This window comes from Astatotilapia calliptera, chromosome 2 (assembly GCF_900246225.1).
Source record: "Astatotilapia calliptera chromosome 2, fAstCal1.2, whole genome shotgun sequence".
In the NCBI taxonomy this organism is placed as follows: domain Eukaryota; kingdom Metazoa; phylum Chordata; class Actinopteri; order Cichliformes; family Cichlidae; genus Astatotilapia; species Astatotilapia calliptera.
Window position 1 is genome coordinate 26,005,516 of NC_039303.1, and position 12,943 is coordinate 26,018,458.

Below are 12,943 nucleotides of genomic sequence, written 5' to 3' on the forward strand. Positions count from 1 at the left end.
CAAAAATCAATGAAATAATACTGATGCTCTTATAACAATTCTGGCTTTGAAAAAGGCCAAAGTAAATAATTGTGTTCCTTAAAACTTAAGGGCGGTTTGAGGCCCTTTACTTTGTACTAATTCTTGTATTGTTGGTTTAAGCTGTATTCAAAATTGAAGGGTGCGAGCCAGGCAGCTAGGGGTTGTTTTTCTAAATGAAATTAAATAAAAATGGTTAGAGGCATGTGTGTACCTTCACTGTTAATAACTGTGTAACTCAACACGTAGGCTTAAATTTGCTAAAATACACAGCCAACTGCACAGTGAGAAATGAAATTACCAAAAAGCATTTGGGTTAGTTACACTCTAAAAAGTAATTAATGTGACCTTTAGTCATTACTTACATATATATGTTGTTGTGAAATAAAAAATCAAGTTCATAAATACTGTTAGACTTCCTAATTAAAATTTTTATTTTATTGAGTTCGGGTGACACATAAATTATGCCTCTTTACTCAATATATAATCGTGATTTGTCTGAATTTAAAATCTTCTTTTAATCAAAAAACAATATAATTTTAAGTTCTGTCAATGTAAAATACAACTTGATGACGTGTAAACAGCTCACAGTTCCCTTCTTCTACTCAAGCGGACATATTCAACAGCACGTGTTCAAGTTTTATCAAGAGCTGTGTTCGTTGCGAACGGTGAGTAATTTTATGCGAAATTACACATATTTGCAGTCGCTCTGGATTTTGTTAGTTTACTTTAAAACAACGACGTAACATACATAACATACATCTTAGCTTGCCCCCGCGTTTGTGTGTTTTAATATACACACAGCAGCTAATTCCACGATAGCATAAATTGTTGGGCTCTTTTTGGAAAATTTAAAACTGACGTTATAATGTCAGTGTTAAATTTTAACACTGATGTTATAACGTCAGTGTTAAATTTTAGAGTATACTCTAATGCAGACCACTGTAATTGTCTTATAATTTTTAAAAGATAGCGGACGTTGTTAGCCCCGGCGCAAACTACTATGCTAACGTAGCTAGCCAAGCTAAGTTGTGTTCACTGTGATTTTATTTTTGAAATGTGAAATTTATTTTTTGAAGGGAAGCATTTTATGTTAGTAATTGTTAAGAAACGCTTCTAAATTTTCGTAACGTTACGGGGTGAAGTTGAACCCCATTGGCTTCTGCGCAGGAAGTGCCGTCGCTATTAGTCCGGTGTGTCTGTTGACCGCTAAGAGCGGTTCTTCACCGGCTGCTCGGCCTATTTTCACAGGTAAAAGACCAGACTAAAGTGCACTGTGCCGCATATGGTAGGGTAGTTAGCTGTCCCTAATTTTTGGGGACTTTCCGTGTTTTGTAGAGACGTAGAGGCGACGTGCATTGGCACTGGCTGTAACATTGATATGCCTCAATAAAGTTTGAAAGTAAGAAAAAAATCAATAGCGGGCCACCATCTTGGTTGGGTCCCCATTCGCCGCCAGTGCATTTTTTTTCTACTGAGGAATGTATTCACCCATGGTAAATAAGGAAAATGTTTAAATATTTTTCCAAACAGATAAGGCAAGAAAGGTCAATAATCCCACATATGGTTTCAGTAGTATGCCAGTTTTTGCAACACTAGGGTGCACAAAAATGACCATAGCTGCTGACTCAGCACTGATTCTAATTTGGTTTTGGAGAATGAAATGAAAACAGATCAAGTGGGATTATTGACATTGTAGCTTGTGTATAAAAAGTTTGGGGTTTTTTCGTATTTACTGTCAGAAATGATTCTGTCCTGTCATGCCACACCTTATGTTTGCTTTTGTTGATAAAAAAAAAAAAAAAAAAAATATGTATGCATGTATGTATGTATGTATGTATGTATGCATGTATGTATGTAGTTTTGTCTTTTTGAGTTAACATATTCCTCAGTAGAAATACATGCACTGGGGGCGAGTGGAGACCCCTCCAAGATCGCGGTCGGTGGGGGATACACGCTCCAACAGACTGGCCCAGTCCATGTCACCTCTATGTATATTTGATCTATGGAAAGCCACGTTAGGCTTTCCAGTACCCAGTGTATTCAGGTTTATGTAGTTTTGAATGTTTGGTTCTAGCTTACACAGCTTTGACAGGTGAAACTGATTCACTGTATTGAAGACTCACAGGTGAAGTTGAAAATACCATCTTTTGTATTTTTGTGCAGGCACGACTTTCTGGTGTTATACACTGTCCTGGCGTTGCAGATCTAGGGGTTCCAGTTAAGACGTGGTCAGCCTTCTAAAGAAAGTGGGAATCTCACCAAAATATTCAGTTACTTTGCTGTGTTTCTTGCCAGGACAAAGGCTCAAACCATCATCTTCTCCTGGTATCGAATACCAAGGGACCTTCTGAAGTAAGCTTTAACAAGTAAGCTTGAATTGAGTAATTCAGAATCATGAAGTATGGATTGGCCTTGCAAAATCTGTAAATTTGCAACCTCCACTAAGGAAGAGCTGATGAAACATTATAGGTTACGCCATATCCCCAGTGTACAGCCTCTGCCATGTCCTTACCTAGATTGTTTTTGTTCATTTAAGTCATGGGGTAGCCTAAAATCACACATATCAAGGAAACACTCAACTCACTCAACAGTGAGAACCTCTGAAATACTCAGTTTCTGTTGCCAGTTCTGTAATGTGGGCACATTTTCCACTGAAAAAGAGTATTTTGAACACCTTCGTCAACATTTGAAAAAGCAAGAAACTGTGTCCTGTGTTTTCAAAAATTGTAATTTCAAAACTAACATTTATGGAACATTTGCGTCACATAAACATCGCAAGCACACTCCCCACTCTTTAGATGAGTTTAAAGAAGACGTTTTAAAGAGGTTTGAAAAGCCTTTACAAACAGATCAGTGCAGCGATGTAGTTAATCAGGAGGGTGAACAATCTGACATTGAGGAGTTTAGAGATGATGATGTGAATGTACTGCCAAAGTTGATTGAAAGAAGCTTGGCTCATTTGATGTTGAAATTAGAGAGTTCATTTCATGTTCCCAACCAATGCATTGATGAGCTTGTAGAGTCATTGCATTTTATTTGTCATTCAGCTTCCGCTCCCATCATGAAAGACATTTTACAGTCCTGCTTGAAGAGACACAACTGTGAAGTTGATGAAGCCATTGTGTCTGAAATGGTGAACAACATATGTGTTGCTAACCCTGTTAGCGCTGCCCTTTGTGATGGTGGTCCTCTCTCTTCTGCCTTCAAAAGAAGAAAGTATTTTAATGAACACTTTTCTGTCGTGGAGCCGATTGAGTATATTCTTACTGGAGAGAGTAGCTTCCAGTATGTTCCCATTCTAAAGTCTTTACTTCAGGTTCTTAGCAGGAAAGATATACTAGACCTGATCTTGAGTGAAGCAGAGGTGCAGAGAACTGTGTACAACTCATTTCATGACGGCACCTTTTACAAAACCAACGAGTTGTTCTCAAAAAATGACCTTACAATTGCGCTAAATGTGGATGACTTTGAGATTTGTAATCCTCTCGGTACATCCAGGAAAAAACACAAAATCACATCTGTATATTGGGTGTTAGCTGATGTCCCTTCATTGCTCAGATCTGAGCTAAACTCAATCTTCTTAGCAATTCTTTGCAAGGCTGAGGATGTAAAGAGATTTGGTTACAGCGCTGTGTTAGAGCCACTGCTCAAAGATCTTGTGGTCTTAGAGGAGGAAGGACTGTATGTTCCATCACTGGGTAGAAGAGTCAAAGGCACAGTGTTTAGTGTAGTTGCAGACAACCTTGGTGCCCATTCTATGGGGGGATTTGTTGAGAGCTTTTCCAGTTCATATGTCTGTAGGTTTTGTCTTGGTGAAAAGTCACAATTTCAAGATGGTGAAGTGAGAAATAAGGCATTCCCACCCAGAACAGCGGAACAACACACACTGCATGTCCAGGCTTTACAGGAAAATAACAGTTTGATGCATGTTTATGGAGTGAAGAGACAGTGTGCACTGACGGCAAAACTTAAATATTTTCATGTTTTGTCTGGATATCCACCTGATGTGTTGCATGATCTCTTTGAAGGTGTAGTGCCCCTAGAAATAGCACTGTGCCTAAGACTATTCATTCACAACAAATACTTCACTCTTGAAGAGCTGAACAAATGCATCAAAGAGTTCCCCTATAAATGGTCGGACAAAACCAATGCACCACAGCTTGTTCCTGTGAACTTTGCCCAACGGAAAAGTGTGGGGGGCAATGCCCACGAGAACTGGGCTTTGCTTCGTCTCTTGCCACTCATGGTTGGATCAAAAATCCCTGAGGCTGACCCAGCATGGGAATTGCTTCTTGTGCTTCGAGACATTGTTGAGCTTGTTGTGAATCAAGTGCACACAGAGGAGACCATTTGCTTCCTGGACAGTAAGATATCTGAGCATAAACACAGGTTTCTCATGGTTTTTCCAGAGCAACGCCTCATTCCAAAACACCATTTCCTAGAACATTATCCAGAACTTATCAGGGCTTATGGTCCTCTGGTGTCACTGTGGACAATGCGGTTTGAGGCAAAGCACAGCTTTTTCAAGCGTGTTGTCAGACATACTCGTAGTTTTAGAAATATTCTGCTGTCACTGGCCATGAAGCATCAGTTGTTGCTTGCTTATAACCAACATGATTCCAGAGCTGTCAGACCATTACTACAGGCTACAACACTGTCTACAATGGATGTTAGTGTGCTGCGAGAGGATATCCAAGAAGCACTGCAGGCTAAGTTTCCTGGTGAGACATGTGTCCAGATAGCCAAAAGTGTGTGTTACAGAGGCACCAAGTACACTAGTGGAACGATCCTGGCTTATGGTTCCACTGGTGGTCTACCAGATTTTGGGGAGTTGATCCAGATTGTGGTTTTGAAAGGCAATGTGGGATTCATAGTGAAAGGTGTAACTGCTTGGTCAATTGAACATCTAAGGAGCTATGTGCTTGAGAAAACTGGTACAGTGAAAGTCATAGAGGCAGCTGAGTTATCAGACACGGTCCCCTTGATTTCTTACATTTGTGGCGGAACAACCATTATGACTCTTAAGTGCAGCATTTATGTTCCATAAATGATTTCCATACTTTGTGTGGAGATTTTCAGCTGAAAAAAGACAAACCCAAATCTCAGTCTTTCTACTATTTTCAGAGATGGCATATAGTTAATTGGCTCCTAGTTTCCATACATGGAGATCAAATTTTATTATATTATGCACTATTTCGCTGTTACTAAGAATTACAGAAACATGTCAAAAATTTGGTCTACAGGTTACCTAATGTCACAACCGTCTCAACTTCGAGTGATCCTTGCAGATCATGATGTCCGTAAAGTTGTACTACCATCTGGAATCCCAGAAACGGTGGATGACCTTTATTCAGCCATCCGTGATACCTTTTCCATTACAAGAGACTTCTGTCTTCACTATAAAGATGCTGATTTTGGTGATGAGTTTTTTACCCTTGTTTCGACAACTGACCTTAAGGACAAGGACACAATCAAGATTGTGTTTCTCCAGGACCAGGAGCCTACAATAACCTTGACCTTAAGTGATGTGACCAACGTGACTGATAATCCATCTGAGGAGGACTCTGTTGACACCTCATCTGTGTCAACTAATGACACTCTGATTCTTTCCACATCTGAAGATAGTCCAGGGCACCGTTACCAGCGCTGGCCTGTTCAATTTCAGATTCCCAGGTTTTCTGACCTCACAGAGATCCAAATTCGGTCAGCCAACGAGCGCTTCCAAAAAGATGGGACTCTTCTCCCTACAAAAGATTTAATTCCACTGCTTCCTGACATACTTAGAAAACTAGCAGAAGCTATTTATAAGTATACTGCTTATCCATCCAGTCTGCAGATCAGTGAGGTTGCAGAGGCCCTGACTCTAAAGCATCCCTGCCTGAAAGAACCAGGGTCCTTCAATGGATGCTATGGGTGGGCGCAGCGTCTAAAGTACAAGATGAACAATTTCAGAAGCAAGCTTAGAGGTCTCGGCTGCCCTGAAGTTGAAGTAAACTCACTTAAGAGGAAAATGACATGTGACCAATACCCGGCAAAGAATGTCAAAAAACCAAAGAAGGCTGAGGTGAACTACCTACCCCCTCATGCTCAAGGTGAAACTAGTGAAAGTTTGGAAAAAGAGAGAATCGAGCTACTGAGTGAAGTGATGAAAAGGGACAACTCCAGAATGGTAGCTCAGAAAATGGACAAGACGTTCAGCCTTCGTCGGGAGGAAATAGTGAAAGAGGCCCCTGCCATCAGTGACTTCATGAAGCGCTGGCCTGCTCTTTTTAGCGAAGTACAGGTGAGAGAAAATGTTTATTAAACCAGTGTTTTTGTGTTGGGGATTGATGAAATTACAACTAGAAGTCAGATAAATAAAAAATTTAGAAATGCATATATTTACACCTAATACATTTAAATGTTTACAAATGCACATTTGGATTTGGAATTATTTATGCTTATGTCTCTTGTTGTATTTTATTCTGGTGTGCCCTGCAGATATGTGAAGAATTTAAGAGGATAACAACAGTCAGCCTTGAATCAACCTTTCTGGCCAGGCTTGACCAATGCACCCCAAAACTGATGGCCTTGACCCTGTCAAAAGGAGGAGCTGCAGGTCTGAGGATGAGGCAGATTAAGGACATGCTTCTGCAGGTATAATGAATAACTTTATGAATAGACCTTTATTTGCATCTGCCTTACTTTTTTCATGTGGGTGGCTGTAGCTCAGGTGGCAGAGCAGGTCAGCCACTAATCAGAAGGTCGGTGGTTCGATCCCAGGCTGCATCCTGGCTGCATGCCAAATATCCTTGGGCAAGATACTAACCCCGTGTTTGCCTACTGGTGGTGGTCAGAGGGCCCGGTGGCGCCTGTGTCCGGCAGCCTCGCCTCTGTCAGTGCGCCCCAGGGCAGCTGTGGCTACAATGTAGCTTGCTATCGCCAGTGTGTGAATGTGTGTGTGAATGGGTGAATGACTGAATGTAGTGTAAAGCGCTTTGGGGTCCTATGGACTAGAAAAGCGCTATACAAATGCAGGCCATTTACCATTTACCATCTCAAATGTTGATATGGCTGCTTTGAAGAAGGTCCATTGTATACTAACACTATTTTTTTCCAAAATTGTTCATATTTTGGTTACACTTGCATCTAGGGCAGGGCAAAAGAAGAAAATATGTCGTCTGTACAATATACACTTTTTATTATTTTAAAATAAAGCTCTATGATTTACATAAAGTGTTTCACACGCGCAAGAACGTTAACAATACATAACATGGAGGAAGACTGTATCTGTGCCAGTTACATTGTAATTGAATGAATGGATATTTATTGTTATTATACAAGTTCAGAGCACAAGTACAACAAAATGTATCTTTATTTTAGTGTTTTTACTTATGAAGAAGGAATGTCCAGGTTACAAGCGCAGCGTTTCTCAGGTCTCCGCAGAGTGAGACAGCCATGCCCCCACTGTGTGCGGAGTAAGCAGGTCCCAAACAATAAGAAACTCAGGAGAATAGCCAGATCACCTTTTCCACCTTATTCCAAATGAACTTTTTTATTATTTAATTTAAAAAAATGCTATATCATTATGGATATAATTTTCAGTATATGAAGTAAGCTACTTACATCTGATTTTTTTTTAACACATCTATTTTTTTCTATCAATCAGGACAACACAGTTGAAAAGCGCAGAGAAATTGCTATTCGCTGCCTCATAGTCTATCTTGGAGAGAAGGAGGAGGATCTTTTCAAACAATACAGCGTAAGTACTTGAGTTGGTTTTTAATTTTTTGTTTAGTTTTGAATGCATGTCTCTGTAGGGTCTTTGTGTTTTGTTCATTGGATTTTCTGTTCAGGGTTGAGTATTTAAGTCATTCAGTGCCATAGACGTCTTTAGACGTCAAAATGAATCCGAACGCTCAGTGCCATAGACGCCTCTTGAGCTTTTTATTGAATTGAGAAGGTGGTGGAGTTGATTACATGGATAAAATCCCACCAGCGTGACAGTCGGCTCTACTGAGAACGAGTATTGTGGCACGATTTTTGATCCAGCTCGTCATTTCGAGCTTGAGGTGTCTGCAGCCTGACGTCATGGTTTTTCTAGCAATTCCAGTGAACATGAACCGGATTTATCTGACCAGTATCTCCTGTTAGAAACTTCTGAAGGCGTGAGGTTCTGGGGGCGATCCGTCTCTGGGCCGGGGCCCTGGCCGGGCCTTGGGTCCTGGTTTGTGTGTTGCCGGGGTTGTGGGCGGGTGGGTGCATGGGGGCCCATCCCTGGCGCAGGGTGCCGCCGGTGTGTCGAGCCGCCTGTGGGGCTCTTCAACCGGTGGGGGAGATTGCCACACCTTGCAGGAGCTTTCCTCCACTCAGGAACTCTCTGCAGGAGGGGGAGATACAGGAGAGGTGGAGGAAGATCTCACCCTGGGCGTCTATTGTCTCATGTAGTCTGGAAGATGAGTGGATGGTGGGGTGGGTGCAGTTTTCTCTGTGATGGGGTTGGGTGGACTGTCCCGGGCTCTGTGGGGCCGGGGGGCGCTGCTGCGCTGGGCCCCGGTCTGGATGGGCCTGGGCCCCCTTTCCCTGGCGGGTCGCGGAGTATGGGGGTGCCTACTGGGGTCAGCGGGGGAGCTGGCCCCAGGGAGGGGTCACCTGCCCCTCCCTTCCTTCCCTCCCCATCTCCGGCTGCCTCCCTCTTCCCACTCCACCACAACCACCCACACATGCAGGGCCTCGGAGTAGGGGTATGTCACTAGGGTGCAGAGGAGGCTACCCCCCGTCCCCTTCTGGCTACCTCTGCCTCAATTTTATCCCACAACTTAGACATTCACATTACTCACACCCTCATTACACATACATATAGGATCTTGGGGGTGGGCACGATACACGGAGTCCAAGTTATCATCAGGGTGTACACCTCACCCCTGGCGTCGTTGCCCACCTCTCAATGTTAAATACACGTAGACATTGAGGGCTAACAGGAGGGACTATGCGCTTACCTGCTGCTCTCTGGCAGGTAGCTCCATGCCCTCCTGGGTTTTAAATGCACCTTAGAACACACATGCATCAACACTACAATGAGCGGGTGGAGGGAGGTTTGGAGTCTTCTCTCACCCCCATTCTCTGCGGCCTGCTGGAGCGGGGGGGCTAGGAGGAGTTGGCCGTCCGACTGCGGTCTGGGGTGTGGGGCCTCCCTGCTGCTGCGGAGTCGGGGCGGTCTGCCTCTCCCCACCGCAGGGAAAAGGGTAACACCACCTGGGTCTGGGTGCAGTTCCCCCCTCCAGGGGCAGGGGTACCTAGACCCGGTTTGTAGAGTACGCTTGGGGAGTGTGATCGTGTGTACAGCGTCTCTTTATGTCTGTCTCCACGTCGATTGAGTGTGAAGTGCACATGAGAGCATGAGGGTGGGAATGGATGTTTGTGTCTGTGTGTGCCTGTATGTTTGTGTCTATATGTCAGGTTGGGTATCAGACGCCACCTCTCTGGGGACATCTCGGGCCCTCCAAGGTTTGGAGGCCTATCTCCACCCACCACCACTTCCCCTGCCGGTGGCGGACTCCCTCAGGTGTCGGTGCGTTGGTGGTTCTTTGTATCTGGGGGTGGGCGTCCGGGTACACACCGGCTCACTCGTTGGCGGCTGCTTATCGGGGCCTGGAGCCTGGGGCTCACTCGGGCCACTTCGGAGGTGGGGTGGGGAAGAGAGACTCATTTTTGTCATGGTGGTTTCAGAATTCACATAGTCATAGAACAAAATATTCTGTGAGCCTTCAAAATCAGCGAAAATGCTAAATATCTCTGGCACTGAGGGGGGTATGAAATCTGAGAGTGGCTGGCACTGAATGAGTTAAGGGACATTCCAACCCTAAGTGAAGATATGTCTATTGCCATGTATAAGTGAGAAAAAAGCATTTCAGAATTACAATCCAAAGATGTTTATTGCCATTGTCATTGAACATAATTTGCTGAATAGAAACCTGTTTCCGTGATAAGGTGCAACATAAACACACAGGATAAAAAATTTTGTAGCCAGCGCAGTCATTTTCCTGATCTGGCAGCAGCTTTAGCAGAGCATAAACAATGGAAGTGAATGGCAGGTACTAGCATTTTGTGTGCAAAAGTGATTAAAATCACTCAATAATGATACCAAGTATTCCTGGGGAGCTCAACAATCATGCTGACTGCAAATGAAAAGTATGAATTGACATGAAGGATTTTCAGGAGCCGATTTAGACTTGGGACTACATTACGACAGAGCACTGCTGTAAGCCTCCACATGGTTATAACACAGCAGTTGAAGCCACTGCCGACCAGTGTCTATAAACCAACATGCTATTTGTGCAATATTTCTTCAACAAATCAAAGACCCATCCATTGTTACTGCAGCTTACTATGCTTGTATAGTAGTGGCTGTGTGTGTTTGTTTATGGAAGCTGGAGGCTTTTTCAACTGTTGCGTTATATCCATTCACCATGCAGTGGATGTTTACAGCAGTGTTTGTCGTAACTGCAATGTAGTCTCAAGTCTAAATCAGCTTCTGCAAATCTTCTGTGTTACTTTTGCACTTTTCATTTGCCGTGAACATGATTACTGAGCTCCCAAGAAATATTTGTTTTCATTACTGAGTCATTTTAATCACTTTTGCACACAACATGCTAGCACCTGCTATTCACTTACATTGTTTATGCTCTGCTAAAGCAAATGGATTGCTTCCGGATCAGGAGAATTAGTGTGCTGTTTACAAAAGGCATGTTTCTCACTTTCTAACTGTGACAATATGGCAATAGATAAAATTTCACTTAGAAGTGGAATAACCCTTAAAAATGATTTATTAGATTTTCTTTTCAAAGTGGAAAAACAAAACTGTGAAAAACAAGACATTTTTTATTTTAAACGTGGATTATGGTTTAATTTAGCTTTTAAAACTTACAGAATGACAAAGTAAAATCACTGAAAAACACAAAAGACAACCTGTTTTAGCTTATTTTCCTACCTATAGTGGTTCATTCCCTTATGCACGTCATCCTGAAGTGCTTGAGCTATGTATTTTATACATCCTAACATTTAATTTCTCCTACAAGGATGAGGAGGAGCTCAACGCAGACCTTGCAATGCAAATCATGAAGATTGCTATCATTGGTGATGGGCCTGCAACCATCATCGTTGAGGGATCCAAGATCCTGGAGAGGATTGATGTTGCCAGATCCTGTGCTTTGATGATGGGAGTAATCTACGCTCTGAACCTTACCTATCCCAAGCAGCTGAAATTTACCTTTGAGGTATTTCAAAAACTATGCCTTGAGCTTGATGGACAAAAAGCCAGCTCTAAAGTAATGAATCTTAAGTTTGGTATTTTCTAGAGCAGACTTGATAGACCATTCGTGAGTGAGTTTCACAAATCATTATTCCTGCATTTCTGGCACTACTTGAATGTGTTTTACTAAATTTTAAAGCGCTGTTCTTAAGTCTTCTGAGTTAATGTTTTGCCGTGTCTTAAATGCTGTTATTTGCACATTTTTAAGGAATGCGTTTAATTTCTCCCATGACCTGTGTTCTGAGGGTACTGGTGTGTTTTAAAGTTTGTGTAATACCCTCTTTAGCTGGCCTTAATCTTGAGGGTGAAAAGTCAAATATAGAAGAGAATCAAGAATACTTTGTAAGAGTGCTGACAAAGTTGAATGAAAGAAGCTTTGATCATTTTATGTTTAAATTAGTGCATTTAATGTATAGCAGCCTGTCATCTTTTGTTTTGATTCACTGTCACATGTTAAAGTAAAAAAAAAAAAGAGGATTCAAGTAGTAGGTTGTATTACAATTTCAATAAACAGTTCCTTAAGTTTCAGCGGGCAATTTGTGTTCTAGGAAACTGAAGCCCACAAATCTTGCACTTCGCACACACGTTAAAGAATTGTGATGTTTGTTATTGTAATTAAATGGGTCTAACTCATTGGAATACATCTGTCTGAATTTCTATTCTTTCTAAGCACCAGGTACGAGTCCCTTAGCTGATGTCCAGGTATTTGGCATCACATCTGCCGCATTCAAACAAATACACACAACATCCATTTCTTTTTCTGAAGGTCATGACACAAGAGCACACAGAGCGCATGTTAAGGCTGACCTTCGTTTGGGGAAAAAAGTGATCGACAAGTTTCTAAGGTCTTAGAACCTTGACTTCTTTGTGGGCAGGCACCACCATGCATGAGCCTGCCCACGCGGTAGTCATGGTTATAAGACACAGCTTTTGATCAAGGTTGTATTTTGGAGCGACTTAGCCTGCTGGGAAACAGGTAAATGCCCTTATAGAATCTCCTGTAGGACCAAAACATTACTACACTGTAACCAAAATATCATATTTGACCAATATAAATACTATTTATGCCGACAGTTAAGTTCATTTTAATTATAAATGTGTTTTATTTTGTTCAAAAAGTTACTTCACCATACATAAATATAATCTTGGATCAACTTAAATTCCTGTGTATTTGTTGACAATTATTAAGTTCATGTTACTCAGAATGTGTTTTTTTTTTGTGGCCAAAAAGTAACTTCACTATACATAAAATTCACGTTGGATGAACTTAAATTTTTGTGTTCTAGTCGAAAATTATTAAGTTAATTTTACTTAAGAATGTTTTTAATTGTGGCCAAAAAGTAACTTCACTATACATAAAATTCACGTTGGATCAACTTAAATTTTTGTGTTCTAGTCGAAAATTATTAAGTTAATTTTACTTAAGAATGTTTTTAATTGTGGCCAAAAAAGCTACTTCACCATACTCAAAAATATTGCTTTGAATTAATGCTATTCTGCCAGAAGTTGGCTTAACTCAAAAATTCTAGTGGAAAACGTTAACATGTTTTTTTTATTTGAACCAATGTTTTATTTATTAGAGTGTAGGGAAACAGCAGAGTAAAATGATGGCGCTGCCTTTGACAAAGCTCT

The 12,943-nt window shown here is 41.7% G+C and overlaps 1 protein-coding gene across 4 annotated transcripts; it reads left to right on the forward strand.

Moving 5' to 3' along the window:
• The first annotated feature begins 365 nt into the window (after positions 1–365).
• LOC113035127 (sterile alpha motif domain-containing protein 3-like) lies at positions 366–11,952 on the forward strand. 4 transcript variants are annotated; one of them, XM_026190470.1, is made up of 6 exons: positions 385–686; positions 2,185–2,387; positions 5,265–6,304; positions 6,502–6,657; positions 7,670–7,762; positions 11,079–11,952. In XM_026190470.1, the coding sequence occupies exons 3-6, from the start codon at positions 5,273–5,275 to the stop codon at positions 11,355–11,357; spliced, it is 1,560 nt and encodes a 519-aa protein (XP_026046255.1). In that variant the 5' UTR covers positions 385–686; positions 2,185–2,387; positions 5,265–5,272; the 3' UTR covers positions 11,358–11,952. The 4 variants fall into 4 exon arrangements, with proteins under 4 accessions (XP_026046246.1, XP_026046236.1, XP_026046255.1 ...); XM_026190481.1 differs by having other exon boundaries at positions 2,185–2,373; XM_026190461.1 differs by lacking the exons at positions 5,265–6,304; positions 6,502–6,657; positions 7,670–7,762; positions 11,079–11,952 and having other exon boundaries at positions 366–1,269; positions 2,185–5,258.
• Positions 11,953–12,943: the final 991 nt, after the last annotated feature.